Here is a 16,347-nt window from a genome sequence, read left to right on the forward strand (position 1 = left end):
TACTCTCCACAGTTGTATGGAAAGTGGGAAGAACCCCTTTAAGTTCAGAGGGAAAAGAAGACAGACATCAGACCATTTCCAGGGATTTGATATCACTGCGCAATGACTGGGAACTACTGAGGAATGAAGATGCTGAAGGTTTAATTTGGACTCCTAGGAGCATGACTGGTGGGCAAGTCCGGCTGTAGACGCTGGAAAGGAGATGGCCTAGGATGACACCCGGAGCGTTCTCCTCTGTCCCTGCCCAAGGGGCCGGAACCTGTTCTTCCAGCCTGTCTCTGATCTCTCCCCTACTTGGAATTCTGGCAGATCTCAGCCAGAATGTAAATCAGACATAGAGGCAGGCAGAGAAAGGGGAGATGCTGGCTCCCAGGGAAACACACCCTCCACAGGAAGGGAGCCATTTCCCACACACAGGGGCGTCTCAGCTCAGGGTCTAGGGTTGAGGAGGTGGACGGGTACGATTCTCAGTAAGAGGTTGCAACATGAAGCCAGATGGATGGCAGGGGAGGGTCGTTACTGCTCAAGTACCCTAAGTCCTCTCTGCCCAAATTCTTAAAAAGATGTCTTTAGAGAGCTTTTCCCCTTGGCCAGGCCTTGAACAAGGAGCTGCTGCTATTCCCAGATCATGAAAAAGTTCCCTTAGTGATGAGCGGTAGGAAGAGGGTAGAAGAAATCCACCCAAGCTAGAAACTGAGTTAGGGAGGAAGACAGGGGAAGAGGCAATTAGTGTCAGCAACTTACTTAATTCCTAGTCCGTCCTTTTCTCGAAATATCAGGGGAACCCTGAGAGCTTCTCTCTGTACGTACTCATAGTTGAAATCTGTTTTGGATATTTGAATTAAACAAGTTGGTTAAGTTATTCAGGAGCAAATGATCCACGAGCCATTGGTGCAGGGAAGAAAAACGGCAGAGGAGGAGGTGAGGGTACGCTAGAGGGAGGCGTGGGCTCGGTGGCAGAAGCTCCCTGGAAAATGACAGAGAAATGGATAGGGCCTAGTCAGAGAGAAGCCTTGCCAGTGATAGCTCCTCTGCCTACTCAGTCATTCTCCGCATGCCCCACGGGTCCGAACTGTCAATGAACAGCCCAAGGCTAGCCAGGGTTGGGGAGGAGACGTAGAAGAGTTCCACACTGAAGAGACCCAGCTATTGCTGAGAAAAGGGGGACAGACAGAAAAACGCATCCCTGGCTGAGCTCAGAGAGTAAAGGGACTGCAGAACTGAAGAATGCCACCTGGGAGGATCTGAAGCCCCAGAGAGGAGGTTGGGAGGAGGGCTCTCACTGTAGCTGAGCATCAGTGAAAATCTTATTGTAATATCCTGCATCGTGAAGGGGGCGGGGGGAGCCGGTTTCCCTGGAAACTGTGTATTTGGTGCCAAAATAACTAGGGAACTGGGCACAGCTTTGTTGTCTTCATAGTGAAATTCTGCTGGAGCCATCACAAGGCTTGCTTCCGCTGGATAACCAAGAAGGATGCTCTCCAGGTAGACTGCGCAAAGCAGGCACAGCAAGGCCCGAAGAAAAATCCACCAGGTAGTTTCCTAACTGGGATTTGTCTGGTATAGACCCCCAAATCCTTATCCAAAGCCCTAGAGAATGAAGGGAGCCTTTGAATCTCTTTCCTTCCTCAATTCCCAAAAAAATCAATGGATCTGACTCAACCATAGCCATGAATATGGAGGTGTGGGGGGCTGAGATCAAACCCGCAAAGTCCAAATCATGTCCCCCAAGTTTTCAGGTGACTAAAGTATCCCACAAGGCCACAAGGCCTCTCTGGCTGGTCAGAGGGAAAGAGAAGAATCCTCAGGCCACTGAAGCCTGCTGCCCCCGGCAAACAGTTCACCAGGGCCTTGGGGGAGGAGGCCAAAGCTGCTGGCTCAGAAGAGAACAAAACCATCGCCGGGAAAGCCCTGACCTCAGTGGCTCGGATCCCCAGGGGCTCACAGTGAATGGGGATTCCTAAGGATTTAAAGGAAGGGAAGTTTAAGAAGCTTCTATTTTTGAATCCAGGCAAGGGCTCCTTCTGTTTCTCAGCTCCTCCCTCGAGTTTTGGGGCCCTATCTGAATTAACTAGCAAAACCTAAGGCCCTGTCCTTTGAAAGGAGCCAGGACAGCAAATTGAAGGATGCCATTTAAAGCCCCTGGCTGGTCACCTTCCCTGCTCACACACCCAAGGCCCCGCAACATCCCACCCCCGATTCAACTCCCTCAGATGAGCCTGAGAAAAACTGCTGAAATCCTGGGCTGAGGATTCCTGACAAATGACTAGGACAAGTTTGCATATTGTTTTCTCACGGACTCTGCCAAACGGCTCCATAAAACGGGGGGGGGGGGGGGGGGGGATTAAAATCCCATTTATGTGGAGGAAATGTAAATGTAGTTGGGACTGGCACCCTGCTCTTGGACCTGGCAGGCTGGAAAAAATATCTTCTTCCCTCCCCCCATTTCTTCCCAACACCACCACAGCCAAGCGCCCAGGAGGCAAGGAGCACAAAAGAGACTTCAAAAATGCAAAGCCAGAGGGGTCTCTCCTCCTGGAGGACTCAAGGCCCAGCCGCTCATCCAGAACCCACAGGGAGGCACTTCCCCTCCTGTCAGCTCCTGGAGAGGGAAAGGTTTCCAAGGGGGTGGGGATACACAAATGGAAACTGAGTAATTGAAAGGACACTCAAACAGCTGAGGGGAGGGAAAAATAAAGGAAAAAAAAACCACACATGCCCCAGGAAGGCCTGGGGTAGCAAGGGCATCTCCGAAACCCCCACCCTTCAGGCTGGGGTGGGTCATGGCTCCTAAGGCCTCAGACCTACAGGGCAACACCCCAAATCTGTCTGGAGGATACTCGGAGACACTCCTAGTAGAACGGTCAGGGAGAAAGGCAGATCCCAGGCTAGGCTGCACTCTGAGCTTCCCCAACTTCTGCTCCAAACTGGGAGGGCTCACAGGAAACAAGTTTCAGGCCCCGGAAGAGACCCTATATCCCGGAAAAGTGCCCCAAGACTTTACCAGAAAACAGGAATCTCTCAGCATTAAGCCTAAGGGGAGTCACCCTTATCCCTACTCCAGCTTCAAACATGTCAAGGCTGCAGACCTCAGGCTTATGGGGGTTCAGGCCAACAACTCAGAGTGAACCCAGCCAGGCCTGTGAGGGGATGCGAGATAGGGCTCCAGAGACCCGAAGCCTGAAGGGGTGTAACCCCAATGACTCAAGGCGTTCCATCACCAGTTCCTAACTAGCAGAGCCGGAGATGACAGCAGTTTAGGAGGCTTCGAGCCTGGGGGGGCCTCACCCCGATGTCTCTGGAGGACCCCAGAAGCCGGCTCCAGCCAGACGACTGCACCTCGGGCAGCGCAGGAACCGGACCGGCTGGGGAGGTGGAGGACGCGGCGCTCACGCCCTCCCTCGGTCCACTGTCTGTCCCCAGGTCCCTCTCTGTCCACCAGCCCCTGGTTCTGCCCACCGTGATGCTGGTGGTGGGCGCAGACCAGGCCTAGGCCTGCGCCCGGCCCCCTTCCCGCCTGCCCTCCTCCCTCGCCACCCCACCCCACCCCCCCAGTGCTCGGCCTCGTTTCGTCACCGGATCCCCTGGAATGGGGGACGCGGGCGCGAAATACGAACCCAGCCACCGGCAGCTCCCTCCCCACGTGCGCGCGGCCCGCGGTGTGGAGGGCGGCCCGGAGAGGGGCGCCTCACCTTTGCCCTCCATGGCGTGCACGAAGTCCCCCTGGTACAGCTGACTGCGCAGCTTCTCCTCCAGGCTGAAGCCGCGGACGCTGACAATCTCCTCCACGTCCGACAAGTCTTCGTTCTCGTCGTATCTCTGGCGATCAATCGGGCGCTGCGAGGACCCAACCAGAGAGCCCGCGATATTATTGAGGGAACCGGGGGGGTCGCCCCTTACCCTGGGCCCAACACGAACAGGTGCAGGAGCTGCGCGCCCCCTGTACCCCACCACAGCAATCTGAGCAACTTAGCGCAAATGCCAAAGATGATGAAAAGCAGGAAAAGGAGAGGGGCCCGCACCCCCAGGGTCCGACTGCGCCCTACACGACGAAGCACTCTCCTCCTGCATCTTTGGAAGCCATGCAAGGAGTGTCTGGGGGCTCTCCCCTGTCCCCCATCCCAGTGAGGTGTTGAGCTTTGCCCACTCAGCCGGGAGCCTGGTTATGTAACCCGCGAAGGGGGCTCCGGACACGGGCTGGCGGGGCAGATGTAGGCCCCGGGAGGAGCCGCTGCAGCTCCGGGCTCCGCGGTAACAGCAGCCCCGGCCGCCGCGGAGGCAGAGCCGGGAAGCCGGAACCGGGGGCCGGCGGCGTTTCTAAGGCTGGAGCCGCTCCCGAGCTACCGGGGAAGCTGAAAAGCTGAAATGGAAGGGCTGAGACCCCGGCCGCCCCCGCCGATCGCCCGCCAGTGCAAGAAGAGGAGGTGAGGGGAGGAGGTGAGGGGCTTGGGAGGGGGAGAGGCAGACGACCCGCCACAAAGCTCCCATCGGAGACCCCAAAACGCACCAGCAGCTGCCTCATCTCCCCACAAGCGCGCGCGCACACTCACTTCCTAAGGAGACTCCCCCACCACTCCCCGCATCCCCCTGCCTCCTCCCTCCACCACCCAGCGCCCGGCCCGGCAGCCCCCCAGATTCCGGGCGAACCCCGAGCCCGCTTACCACCCCCTACGCCTCTCCAAGCTACCATCTCCCCACTTAAGTGTCTGAGACTCTGAGCCTCACAAGGGACTGGAGGAGTAAGCTGCTTGCTTCCTTTTGCATGCAATTTATTATTTTTTTCCGGTCCTCTTGTAAAATACAGAAAAGGAAAGAAAAGGCAGCAAGAAACAACCAAAAAAAAAAAAAAAATACAACTATCATATACCAGATACAGATTTTGAAAAAAAAAAAAAAAAAAAAAAAAAAAAGCTACACACCAATCTTCTTCCAGAGTCTTTCTCTGCCTCCATTTTTTTAGGAGAGTTCACCAATTAATTGTCAACACTCCTGCCCCCTGCATTTTGGCGGAGGGGGGAAGGAGGGAAGACCAAAGAAAACAAACCAAAAAATAAATAAATAAAGCAAGCCAGAGCCGAGATCTACAAAGTTTTGCACCAACACTTAGGCAGATCCGTTTGCAAAGTCCTAGGAAACCATTTTCAGCAGTTGTGGGGGGGGGAGGCGTCGACGTCATAATCCCCGGAACGTAAACATTGTTGCCGATCGCGCTCTGAGCCCGCGGCCGGGCTAGTTGGGGGGGCACTCGGCCTGGGATGGGGGGGCGGGGGCAGCGGCCCGAGGAGGTGTGGGGCTGGGAGGGAGCTCGCGAGGCACCGGGCGCCGTTAGCGCCCTGGCATCGCTGTTTTGTTGTTGGGTCACGAGTGCGCCTCTGCACGCAGGCGCCGCCGCCGCCCGGGAGTTGTGTGCAGAGCTGACTTTTGGAGGGCTGAGTTGCAGGCGGCTGGCGCATCCCGGAGATGGCGGGGCAGGGAGGGAGGGAAGGAGGAGGGGGTGGGGAGGGAGGTGCAGATTTGCACGGCTGGCCTCAGCGGGAGGCGCGGAAATGCAAGCCGAGCATGCTGGCGTGAAAGCCCCCGGGGCCTGGCACCCCCAAAACGACCCCCACCTCAGTCCCTGCCCCCACTGCCCACGTCTGTCCCTCTTCCTTTTCCTTCATCCATCCTACCCCACAACCTGCGTTGGCGACCCAAATTCAAAGCATTTGGTATATGTGTGTGTATATATATATATATATATATATATATATATATATATGGGGTTTTTTTTCTTTTTTTGGTTTTTTACTGCATGTCTTTTTTCGTGGGGGGAGGGGCGACCCCCACTTGCGAACCTGCCAATGGAGGAGGCCTTTGAGGGGCTCAGAAGGAAATTAGTACAGCTCCATATCTGCATGGACTTCATAACTTTTAAACTCTCGGACTGAAAGATATGGGGACACACACACACAAACACAGGTACAGGAAGTACAGCCAGACCAGAGCCTTTTCAGACCGCAGGTGACCCGAAGACCGTTGCCTTTCATTCATTCGTCTGCTCGCCTCGGTGGAGTTCTTTACTAGCCTACGATCCCTGAAAGAGAAATTGGACATATTTTTTAAAGGTCCTTGCGCCCTCCCAGAGGAGGAAATTGATGCTCTGGAGAGAAATACCCAGAGTCGGATCTGGCGTCTTCTAACGCAGCTCGCAAACAAGCGAAAGGTAAGCCCTTGTTGGCCGTTTATTAGGAGAAAAGTGGTGGAAAGGCGCGTGGCTCTTGGGATGGGGACAGAAACCTTAAGTGCACCTTGATTGAGCCTATACGACTTTTTAGCGGAGAAATGGCCATCCTCTAAGCATATATGGAATGTCATTAGGTCCGGGAGGGCTCCAGTGTCCTCCTACCCAGTGCTTGTGACTACCTCCAGAATTGGTCCTGGGGTGTCCTGTAATTGCCTCATGAACATAGAGAAACGCTTTCCTCCAGACCAACTCCTGTGCCCTGCAAGGCCTGGTCTTAGGGGTTAAACTCCTCAGAAGATGACATAGCACCAGGACTACAATAAGGGACATCGTAGGTGCTCACAGCTGGTAACCACGTGCTATTTTATTTCTGCGCTAACCCTGTGGGCTAGTTGAAGCAGGTTATTTTGCAAATTGGGAAACTGAGGCTTGGAGAAATTATGAATCTGGGTAACTACTCAGCCTCCAGGTCATTCCCATGTCAACATTAGTCGTGGAGAAGAAGTGCGACCCCAACTCCTAACAGATGTAAAAGGTCAGCCAAGTATTAGTCGCCTGAGACAGCTTCACCCTCACTCGCCTTAAAGTGCCCTGTCATTTCATTCCTATAGTCTTTCCACCTGACCCCAAAGGCTGAGCTTTATTTAAAGTTTGCTTTAATCTGTGTTCACCAACTGTAAAGATCTTTTAAAGTAGGTATGAAGCTAGCAAACATCAAACTTCTGTCTCCAAACTGAAATGGCCCGTGTGGTTGTGCTACATCCGGTCAACAGCCCTTAGTATGTGGAGGGCTCTTTAGCCCTCTACCAAGACCTGGGACTATTTTATTTGTTTCTGTCTTGAAGAGAGACCCCTTTTGGGAAACCATCTGGCTATTTCCTATTTTGCAAATGAGGAAATTGGAACTCAGAAAGGCAAAGCCACTTACCCAAGATCACACAGCTTTCATGTGGGCTATTGGGGCTCCAATTGGAACCTGGCTTGGCTATCACATGCCTTTTCAGATATTCCCCAGTGTCACTGCCCCCACATAATGAAAAAACAGGACACTCAAAGGAGGGCTCCTGTGCTGGAGGGTGGTGAGAAGCGAATTAAGTGAAATAAAGCAAAATTGGCAAGTAGGACGCATGATCTTCATCCTTCACCTTTCTTCCCTGGGATTCCTCTCTCTTTCCGGGGCTTGGTGGTGCCCCCCAAAGCTGGCTTTAGGAAAATGACTGAGGGCAGCCACCTTAGTGTAAAAACAGTTAAGCCCATATATCATGTCTATGGGGAGTTCCTGGCCTGTCAGAGCAGGAAGGGGTTGACTAGTCACCTAATTTAATCCCCTCCCTTTACAAACCTCGAGGAAAACCGCAAACCCCAGAGAAGAATAGGCCAGCCAGGGTCTTGTTCCCCTTTGACTCCCCCAGAATGCCTGTCCTGCCACCAGGCCCTGAGTGGTCACTCCATAAATGCTGGACCCTTGACGGATCACCTTCCCAGCATATTTGCATTTTCTCTTTATCAGTAATTGGCAGATGAAAGGCTTTGTCCTCCTGTTGAAAGAATTCCAAGCATTTGCTGGAAGTGGGGGAGGAGGTTATTTTGGGCCAAAGGGGGAAGGGCCAAGACCCTTGAGCTCCAGCTTGGCCAATTGTCCCTGAGGAGCTGAGAGTAGGTGAGGGAGGCAAGAGAAGCCTAAGGTGCTTATTCAAGAGATCAACTTCTCTTGTAGGAAAACACCAGGCCAGTTGTGTTGGAGACTAAATAATAATGACTTTCCTGGACTCTGGCGATTGTTCTTGCAAGGGCAGTCAAATCCTGCCTGTCATCCCCATTCATTCATTTCTTCCACCCTGAAAAGTTGGTGGTGCAGCTCTGGGCCCAGAGACAGAGAAGACACAGCCACACTCCAGGCAGGGCCGGAGATGGACTAACAGCTTCCCAAGAAAGAGGCTGACTCGGGATGGAGCCCTCAGCAATCAGAAGCCAGGATTTGAGACTATTAAGACACTGAAGCTCCTGACTTTTGAGAACTTAATATGCCTTCGAGCAAAGTCCCTCATGTTTGCTATCTCTTTGAATGCTTGCCAAAACTCTGAGGGAGGAGCAATGGTATAATTCCCCACTTGTATAGCTGAGGCTCAAAGAGATGTCAAGTTACTTGGCCAAATTTTACAGCTGTGAAATAACCGTAACAGGATTTGAACCCAGAGCTTGTAGGAATCCAGAGCCCACAGGATTGACAACTCTGTAAGCCATAGAGCGAGATAATAGATATTGTATATCTGTACTAAAACACTTGTCTCTAGCCACATCTGACTACTGAGCCTGTGAAATATGGATACTGGGGTTAAGGAATTAAAATATTTACTTATTATTTTTGGTACTGGGAATTTAAGCCAGGGGCACTTTATCACTAAGCTACACCCCCAGTTCTTTTTAATTTTTATTTTGAGACAGAATCTCAAAAAGATGCTTAGGACCTCACTAAGTTGCTGAGGCCAGCCTCGAACTTGCAATCCTCCTGACTCAGCCTCCCTGTTCACTGGGATTATAGGTGTGCACCACCACACCCGTCAAGGAATTGAATTGTACATTGTGAATATGAATGTGATGTGTGCATGTTCGGAGGGTTAAACCTGGGGCCTCAGGCATGCCAAGCACTACTTCACCACTGAGCTGCACCTGCAGCCCAAATTTTAATTAAAAAATTAAAATCACCCCAGAGTGTTTTCCACCATTTGTCTTATTGTGCTTACTAATCTATATATACATCAAGGTCTGATTTGGCCCTGGATTCCATAATTAGCCTCCAGGAAACATTTGTGGAGTGAGCGCAAGGTCCATAGGGGAAAGAGGTTACCAATATCAGTAACCTCTGAAACTAACCCCTGGAAGAGGCCAGCTGTACAATGTGTTAGCCTTTAAGCCACTTACTCCGAGAGCCTGCCAGGAACGTGGCACTGTGCAGGAGCCTGGGGATACCAGTGGATATGAGACTGGCCCACCTGCCCAAATCTGGCAAATTCTCAAGGACGAATAATTGATGATGGAGCAAGGATCCTAAAACATGGGAAACCACTTCCAGACATACATTTCACGGACAGATCAGGCCTGGTGACACACCTGTAATCCCAGCTGCTCAGGAGGCTGAGGCAGGGGGATCACGCGTTCTAGGCCAGCCTCCATAATTTAGTGAGACCCTGTCTCAAAAAAAAAAAAAAAAAAGAGGTAGGACTGGGAATGTAGCTCAGTAGGGGAGCACTTGCCGAGCATGCCCAGGGCTCCGCTCCCAGCACTGAAAAAAGAAGAAGAATCCTTTATGCTAATGTGGAATGATTTCGTGATGTCCTTATAATCAAATAAGATGCAGAGTACTAAATTGTGTTGACCGCTTGCATAATCCAAAAGGGATATGTCTATATACCTAATTTTTATAAGCATAGAATTTCCTTTGGAAAGACCGAGAAAGGTGGTTGGGGTGGGGATAGAACTGGGGAAAAATTAAAAGGAGCTGTTCTTTGGTAGAACATATATATATATATGGCTGTTGCCTAAGTTTGAACCTGACAAATTCAAGTGTTATTTTTTCACCAGTATGGGAATTGAAGACAGGGACACCCTACCACTGAACTGCTTCCCCTTTTTATTTTTTATCTTTCAGACAGGGTCTGGATAAGTTGCCGAGGCTGGTCTGGAACTTGAGATCCTTCTGCATCAGCCTCCTGAGATGACAGGTATGTGCCACCTTGCCCGGCCCTTTCTTTTTTTTTTTTTTTTTTGGGGGGTGGGGTGGGGCAGATTACTGGGGATTGGATCCCCAAATGGCACTTTGCCACTGAGCTGCTAAATCCCCAGTCCCTTTTATTTTTTATTTTGAGACAGGGTCTCTCTCTCGAAGTTGCTGAAGGTCTAGCTAAATTGCCAAGCCTGGAATTTTTATTTTCCTGCCTTGGCTTCCTCAAATTATAGGAGTGTGCCACTGCACCCACCTGAGTTAATTTGACTTTATATACTGTAGTGCCTTTTGAATTTTGTGGGTTTTTTTTTTTTTGTTTGTTTGTTTTTAGTGTTGTCTACTCAAAAAATGGATTCTAGGACTGGAGATGTAGCTTAGAGGTAAGGCACTTGTCTGGAATGAGGGCCTGGGTTCATTCCCCAGCATTACAATAAAAAGAAGAAAGAAAATAAATATAGCAAAGAGTTGTATATTCAGCATTCAGCATTGCCAAATCTTAAAGAGTTTTGCCCTATTTGGTATCACTTTTGCAATTTAAAATATAAAAACTTTTATTAACTTTATCCTACAGAAACAATAGGCTGCCATTTATGTTAAAGTGATTGTTCTCAAAGATCAAAGATCTTTTTTGTTTGTTTGTTGTTTGGTTGATTGATTTTTTTTTCTCCTCAGTCCCTTGTGTATTAAAGTGAAAAAGTAAGAAAGAACAAATTATATACACAGACCAGTCTTCAGGCCTTAATTATTTTAGGAAGGCTTGATTTTCTATTTAGAATTCAGCATTTCATATTCTCTTCTTCCTATGTGAGGACTGGAAAGAACCTTGGAATTAACAGGTGAGTTAATTAAAGGGTTAATGCCAGGAAGAGAGTCATAAAAGTTCAAAGATTCTTTTATAAACTTACATCTTTGGATTGATGAACAAGTGTGTAAGCCAATGGAAATGAAAATCCAGGCATTACTTCATCATGCTCAATTGTCATTGGCTGACAGTCCCCGAGGGAAGGGAAGAGGGCTGGCAGTTAACCCATTCAGGGACGGTCTTGCCCTTTGCATTCATTTTAATTTCAAAGATGAAGCAGGGACAGAAGGAAAGTCTAGAAAAGTCCTCAGATCTTTAAGTGCCAAGTTTGGATCTAACCCCAGAAGGCAGACTTCACCTAGCAAAGAAATACTCAGGGACAGATTTTCTGGAGAAAAAAGTTTTGAACTTTTTTAAAATGAGGAAATCAGCTGACCTTGCTGAGTGGGAGGAGAGGGGAGGAGAGAAGTTTGATGCACCTTTTGTGCTCTTAGTACAGAGACCCAGGTTGGAGACGATTCCATTAATCTTGCAAAGTGATCAGTCACTGGGAGGATTGAATTGCATTTCCTGCCCAGAGATGTAGAGACAGATGACCTTTGCAGCAGCCCTCAGACCCCCAGCTCACAGCTGGAGAGAGGATGTGTCAGCATCTACTTTCGGGTCTCACCCTGCCCTTTGTTCAAAACTCAAGCCCTTTGTGTTGGGGCTGCTCAGGGGTTTCGCTCTTGTTGATGCTGCTGATTTTTTTAACCGCCCACATCTTGCGACTTCTGAGAAGCAAACTCTCTATTTGGCAGAAGATAATATCTGGAGGTGCCCCAAAGAGAGAACCGGAACAGACATGGGGAATTTTGAGAGGCCATTGGACCTTTTGGCTTTAATTGTTGCCCTTTCCTGGGCTTCCTGAATGCTGCAGGATGAACTGAAGGAGCCAGGAGTCCAGCAAACCTAACCACGCCTCACGTTTAGATGGTTCTGTTAAAAAAGCTTTTGCGTACATGTACATTACCCCACGTAAAAGGCATTACTAAAACAAAAGCATTTGCATAAAGAAACATTCTAAATTCCCCAATAGAATAGTGAGATACCAGACTTTGAACAAAACATTTAAACCGAGTCTCAGTTTCCTCATCTGTGAAATGGGGGTGGTGATATGCAGTGACTTGGGGATTGCTGAGCCAGTGAAAGGGCTCGGTCAGCAGCCTGTCTTCATTCAGACAAAGTGGACCACCTGGGTTCCATGATCCTGACAAGCAGCTTACACCCAGCAGTTTAGCTCTCCCCAAGTTTAAGGCTGAGGGGGGGATGGCTGCCTGAGAGGGATGGCAGAGCCCTGACTCCCCAGCAGGGCTCCTTCCAAGCCTGACCATGCTGGGCCATGAATTTGGACTAAATGTGCTCTTCTCCTTTAGGCCTTTGCACATGCTAATCCCGTCCCCAGCACCCAGGCCTCCCCTCCAGACCAGCGGCGCTTCCTAGAATCTGCTTAGATGGAGCCTCTTTTCCTGCCCCCTCCTAATACTGGTCACTTTACTGGCTTTGCTAGGTATGGGGGGGGGGGGGTTCCAGGACCCCCATGGATTCCAAAACCCAAGGATGCTCCTGGCTCTTTTATAAAATGGCATAGCGTTAACATAACCTACCCACATCTTCCCACCCTCCCCTAGCCTTTAAATCATCTCTGGAATACTTACTAACTAAACATTCTGTAAACAGTTGCTGCACTCTAGTTATTGACTAACACTTGTATTTAGGGAATAATGACATGGGGTGGGGGTGGGGGAGAAGGGAAAAGAAAAACTGCAGAAGTCTGTACGTTCAGTACAGATGGAGTTTTTCGAAATATGTTTTCTAGGGCTGGGGACAGAGTTCAGTGGTGCTTAGCTTGTGGGAGTCTTGGGTTCCATCTCAGAATCACTTTACAAAAAAATTCCATCCTCAGATGCTGAACCTGCAGATCCGGATAGCTGACCATATATTCTTGTTGATGTTCTCACCAGGCAGGGAGCTCAGGTCTCGAGGGACTCTGCCGGTCCCCTTCTTTGTAACTTCTATCTTGCACAGCACCACTATGTACTTACTCTAGACATACTTGTTGAATGGTGGCCCAGTTCCCCGGTGGTTCCCCAACAAGTCCCAAAATTCGTCACCTTTCCAAAAATCTAAAAGTCACAGTGCCGAAGATTTTCTTTTTCATGGCTTAACCATATTATAATGCTCTTTGCAGACGATGTCAGCGGCTTCTCCAAAGGTCATTAACCAGTGATACATCAAGTGCAACCTTGATTCATACAGAGCAGCCTTGATAGGAAATCCCCTCTTCTTCACCTGGCAGCATTGATTCCTGGCAGAAACCAGGGCTTCCCCTCCCTGGTGAGGAAGGAATGTCATGAATGAGGATCCTTGGCTCTTCTCTCTAGCACTAAGAAATCTCTGCACCGCCTCTTGCAAATAAATTGAGAGCAGGTAGGTTTTTGCAGTTTTCCCTCACACCAAACTTCTCATTGGGAACTTGTGTTAACCATCTGACATCTGTCTCTCATTAAAAGGCAAAGTCCCTGAGAACATTGGCCTCCTCCATCTTATTACTGTCTTCAGCCCTTAGGACCAGCCTTCTATAACTACTCAAAAAACATTTGGTGAATGAATGAGTGAATTCCTCAAACACCAAACTATGTTTCTTAACTTAATCAACAAAACCTTAAATTGTACCTCTTTGAAGAAGATACAAACATTCTTGGAGGCCCTCTTGAAGTACAAAAGACTAATATTAGTGTGTGCAGAAGGGAAGGGGAATGATGCTGTACACCTATCTAGCTCCACAGCCTAGATCTTCCACACACTCTTCCAGACTGCCTCTGAGGATCACGAGATCAGCTGGGCAGAAATTGAGCCACAAGGTCACCTGGAGGCAGAGGACCAGATATCATCACCTCCAGCTGAAACCTGAAAACATGTACCCTGCATCCTCTTCCAGGATCCCCAAGCTTAGGGATGCTGAGTAGGAGAGGAGAGGCCACTATTGGCAATGGCTTCCCTAGGGCCAGGCCTGGAATTAATCACTGGATCTCTGGGGTCTCCCTAGCTATGGCCTGGGGGCTGGAGACAGAGGGTTAAAAGGAGCAAGAAGCAGGGCCAGCTTTTAGGGCAGACTGGGGGCCTTGTTGGAGGAAGGAAATTAAGACTATGGAAACCATAGTGTCATGCACCTTGGTTCCTTTTTCTGCCTTTCTTCCCCCTGAAGCAGTGGTTATCTTTTTCTTTTCTTCTTTTGGTACTGGGGATTGTACCACTGACCCACATCTCCACCCCCGACTTTTTTATTTTGGGATGCAGTCTTGCTAAATTGCCCAGGCTGGCCTCAAACTTTGCAATCCTCCCAAGTAGCTGGGATTACAGGTGTGCTTACCGCACCTGCCTCCATCTATTATTTATGTTTTTTACCTATTTTAATTCTTTTTCTTTTTCCACTAGGATGTCAACTCCACAAAGCAGTGATTTTATTCTGTTTTGTTCATCTCCATATTCCCAGCCCCCAAACAGAGCTTGGCACATTATAAGTTCTCAGTAAATTTGTGGAATAAAATGAATAGTTGATAAGTGCTGAATAATGGTAGACATTGTTGATTATCTATGACAATATTGTGATTAAGAACTCAGTATTGGGGGGGTGGAGGAAGGAAAGATAGTGGACTGGGACAGACATTATTACCTTATGTACATGTATGATTACATGAATGGTGTGAATCTATGTTGTGTACAACCATAGAAATGAAAAGTTGTACCCCATTTGTGTACAGTGAATCAAAATGCAGTCTGTAGGGCTGGGGAGATAGCTCAGCTGGTAGAGTGCTTGCCTTGCAAGCACAAGGCCCTGAGTTCGATCCCCAGTACCGCAAAAAAAAAAAAAAAAAAAAAAATCCTTTGCAAAATGCAGTCTGTAAAAATAAAAATTAAAAAAAAAAAAAAAACTCAGTATTGGGTTGGGATGGTGGTTCAGTGGTAGAGTACTTGCCTAGCATGTGTGAGCCTCTAGGTTCAATTCTTAGCACCACATATAAATAAATAAAATAAAGGTCCATCAACAACTAAAAAATGTTTAAAAAAAAAAAAAAAAAAGAACTCAGTATCACCAGGCACAGTGGCACATGCCTTTAGTCCTAGCTTATTCAGGAGGATTGAAAGTTTGAGGCCAAGGGCTGGCGATATAGCTTAGTTCGTAGAGTGCTTGCCTCACGAGCTCAAGGCCCCAGGTTCAATCCCCAGCACCACAAAAATAAAGAAAGAAAGAAAAGAAAGTTTGAGGCCAACCTGGGCAACTTATCAAGACACCCTGTCCAAAATATAGGGCTGGGGGTGCATCTCAGTGGTAGAGCACTTGCCTACCATGTGAGGAACCCCAAGTTAAATCCCCAGTATTGAAAGAAAGAAAAAAAAAAAAAAAAAAAAAAAAAACAAACCTATATTTAGTCTCTGGAATTTAACTGAAAGTAGTATGATTGGGACAGAAATGTAGCAGCATGATAAGAGGCACAAATTAAGAGCTCAGACTGAGAAGGCCTGTATGTACCATTTACTTCCTATGTGCAGCCTGGAACAACTGACCTTACCTTCTTGAGGCAGTTTCCTTACCTGTGAAATGGAGGTAACAACAGACTCCCAGGTAGGATGTGAGGATGGGTGAGAGGGTAAGCGTAAAGCCCTTGGCAGGGTCAGTGTGCAACAAAAACACCATTGCTGTTGTAGCACTACTCAGTCTAGCGGGGACCTCCCAGTTAAAAGTTGCTAAGCACTTCAAACATGCCGTGCTCTCGCAAGCTCAGGGTTTTTTTAATAAATTGTCCCAGAATGATTTTTTTATAACTTTATTTTATTTATTTATTTATTATGTGGTGCTGAGGATCGAACCCAGGGCCTCACACGTTCTAGGCAGGCGCCCCACCCTAAGCCACCACCCCAGCCCAAGCTCAGTGTTTACTGATGTGAATCTGTAAGCCCATGGAGAGAGACTATGTCTTCATTGTCATAATCTTGGCCCCGGTAGATTCTAAGTCATATTAAAACATGCTGGGAGGGGCTGGGGATGTGGCTCAGTGACTTCAATCCCCAGTACCAAAAAAAACATGCTGGAAGATTCACCAGATTGTTCTGTGTATGTTCAAATATGGCATAATAAATCCCACTATTACATATAATTATAATGCATCAATAAGTAAATAAATACCCCAAAATGCTGGAAACTACACACTGAATTAGGAGTTAGAACAGAATAGCTAGTAGATGCATGTCCACTGCCTACTACATGCCAGGCACTGGGTTGGGTGCTGCAGATTGAGCATGAGCTGAAGTAAGTGGTACTCACTGTTCTTGGGGAATACCATTAGGTGGAGCAGAGAGACCTTGTTCCCACAGCTTCACGGAACATTGTGACCGCTAAGTATCACAAAGGAGAAGCATATATGGATTTTTTGCAGGGGGAGGCAGGCACGGTGCTGGGTATCAAACCTAAGACCTCACTTATGCTAGGGGAGTTCTGTTCCATTGAGCTACATCCCTAGCAGAAGTAGCATGTGATACTTTTTGATCCTTTTTATT

The 16,347-nt window shown here is 48.5% G+C and overlaps 2 protein-coding genes across 10 annotated transcripts in view; one reads left to right on the plus strand and one right to left on the minus strand.

Annotated features, from left to right (window-relative positions):
• Window positions 1-5,255, minus strand: part of Kdm2b (lysine demethylase 2B) — a 115,566-nt gene extending 110,311 nt beyond the window's left edge. For 2 of the 9 annotated variants that reach the window (XM_047561167.1, XM_047561166.1), the window contains exons 1-3: window positions 4,920-5,231; window positions 3,693-3,837; window positions 745-823 (exon numbers count right to left, since the gene is read on the minus strand). In XM_047561167.1, the coding sequence (XP_047417123.1) occupies window positions 745-823; window positions 3,693-3,837; window positions 4,920-4,952 (257 nt within the window). In that variant the 5' untranslated portion in view covers window positions 4,953-5,231. Of the gene's footprint in view, window positions 1-744; window positions 824-3,692; window positions 3,838-4,022; window positions 4,070-4,507; window positions 4,569-4,662; window positions 4,681-4,919 lie in introns of those variants that run through there. The other 7 variants (XM_047561169.1, XM_047561168.1, XM_047561163.1 and 4 more) reach the window with 6 other exon arrangements.
• Window positions 5,256-5,849: 594 nt separating this feature from the next.
• Orai1 (ORAI calcium release-activated calcium modulator 1) overlaps window positions 5,850-16,347 on the plus strand; it is a 38,065-nt gene continuing 27,567 nt past the window's right edge. Inside the window, exons 1-3 of the mRNA XM_047561179.1 lie at window positions 5,850-6,202; window positions 9,873-9,945; window positions 12,980-13,218. The gene's annotated coding sequence lies outside the window, so the exon portion shown is untranslated. The remainder of the gene's footprint in view (window positions 6,203-9,872; window positions 9,946-12,979; window positions 13,219-16,347) is intronic.

The sequence above is a fragment of the Sciurus carolinensis genome, chromosome 8 (genome assembly GCF_902686445.1).
Source record: "Sciurus carolinensis chromosome 8, mSciCar1.2, whole genome shotgun sequence".
Lineage (NCBI taxonomy): Eukaryota > Metazoa > Chordata > Mammalia > Rodentia > Sciuridae > Sciurus > Sciurus carolinensis.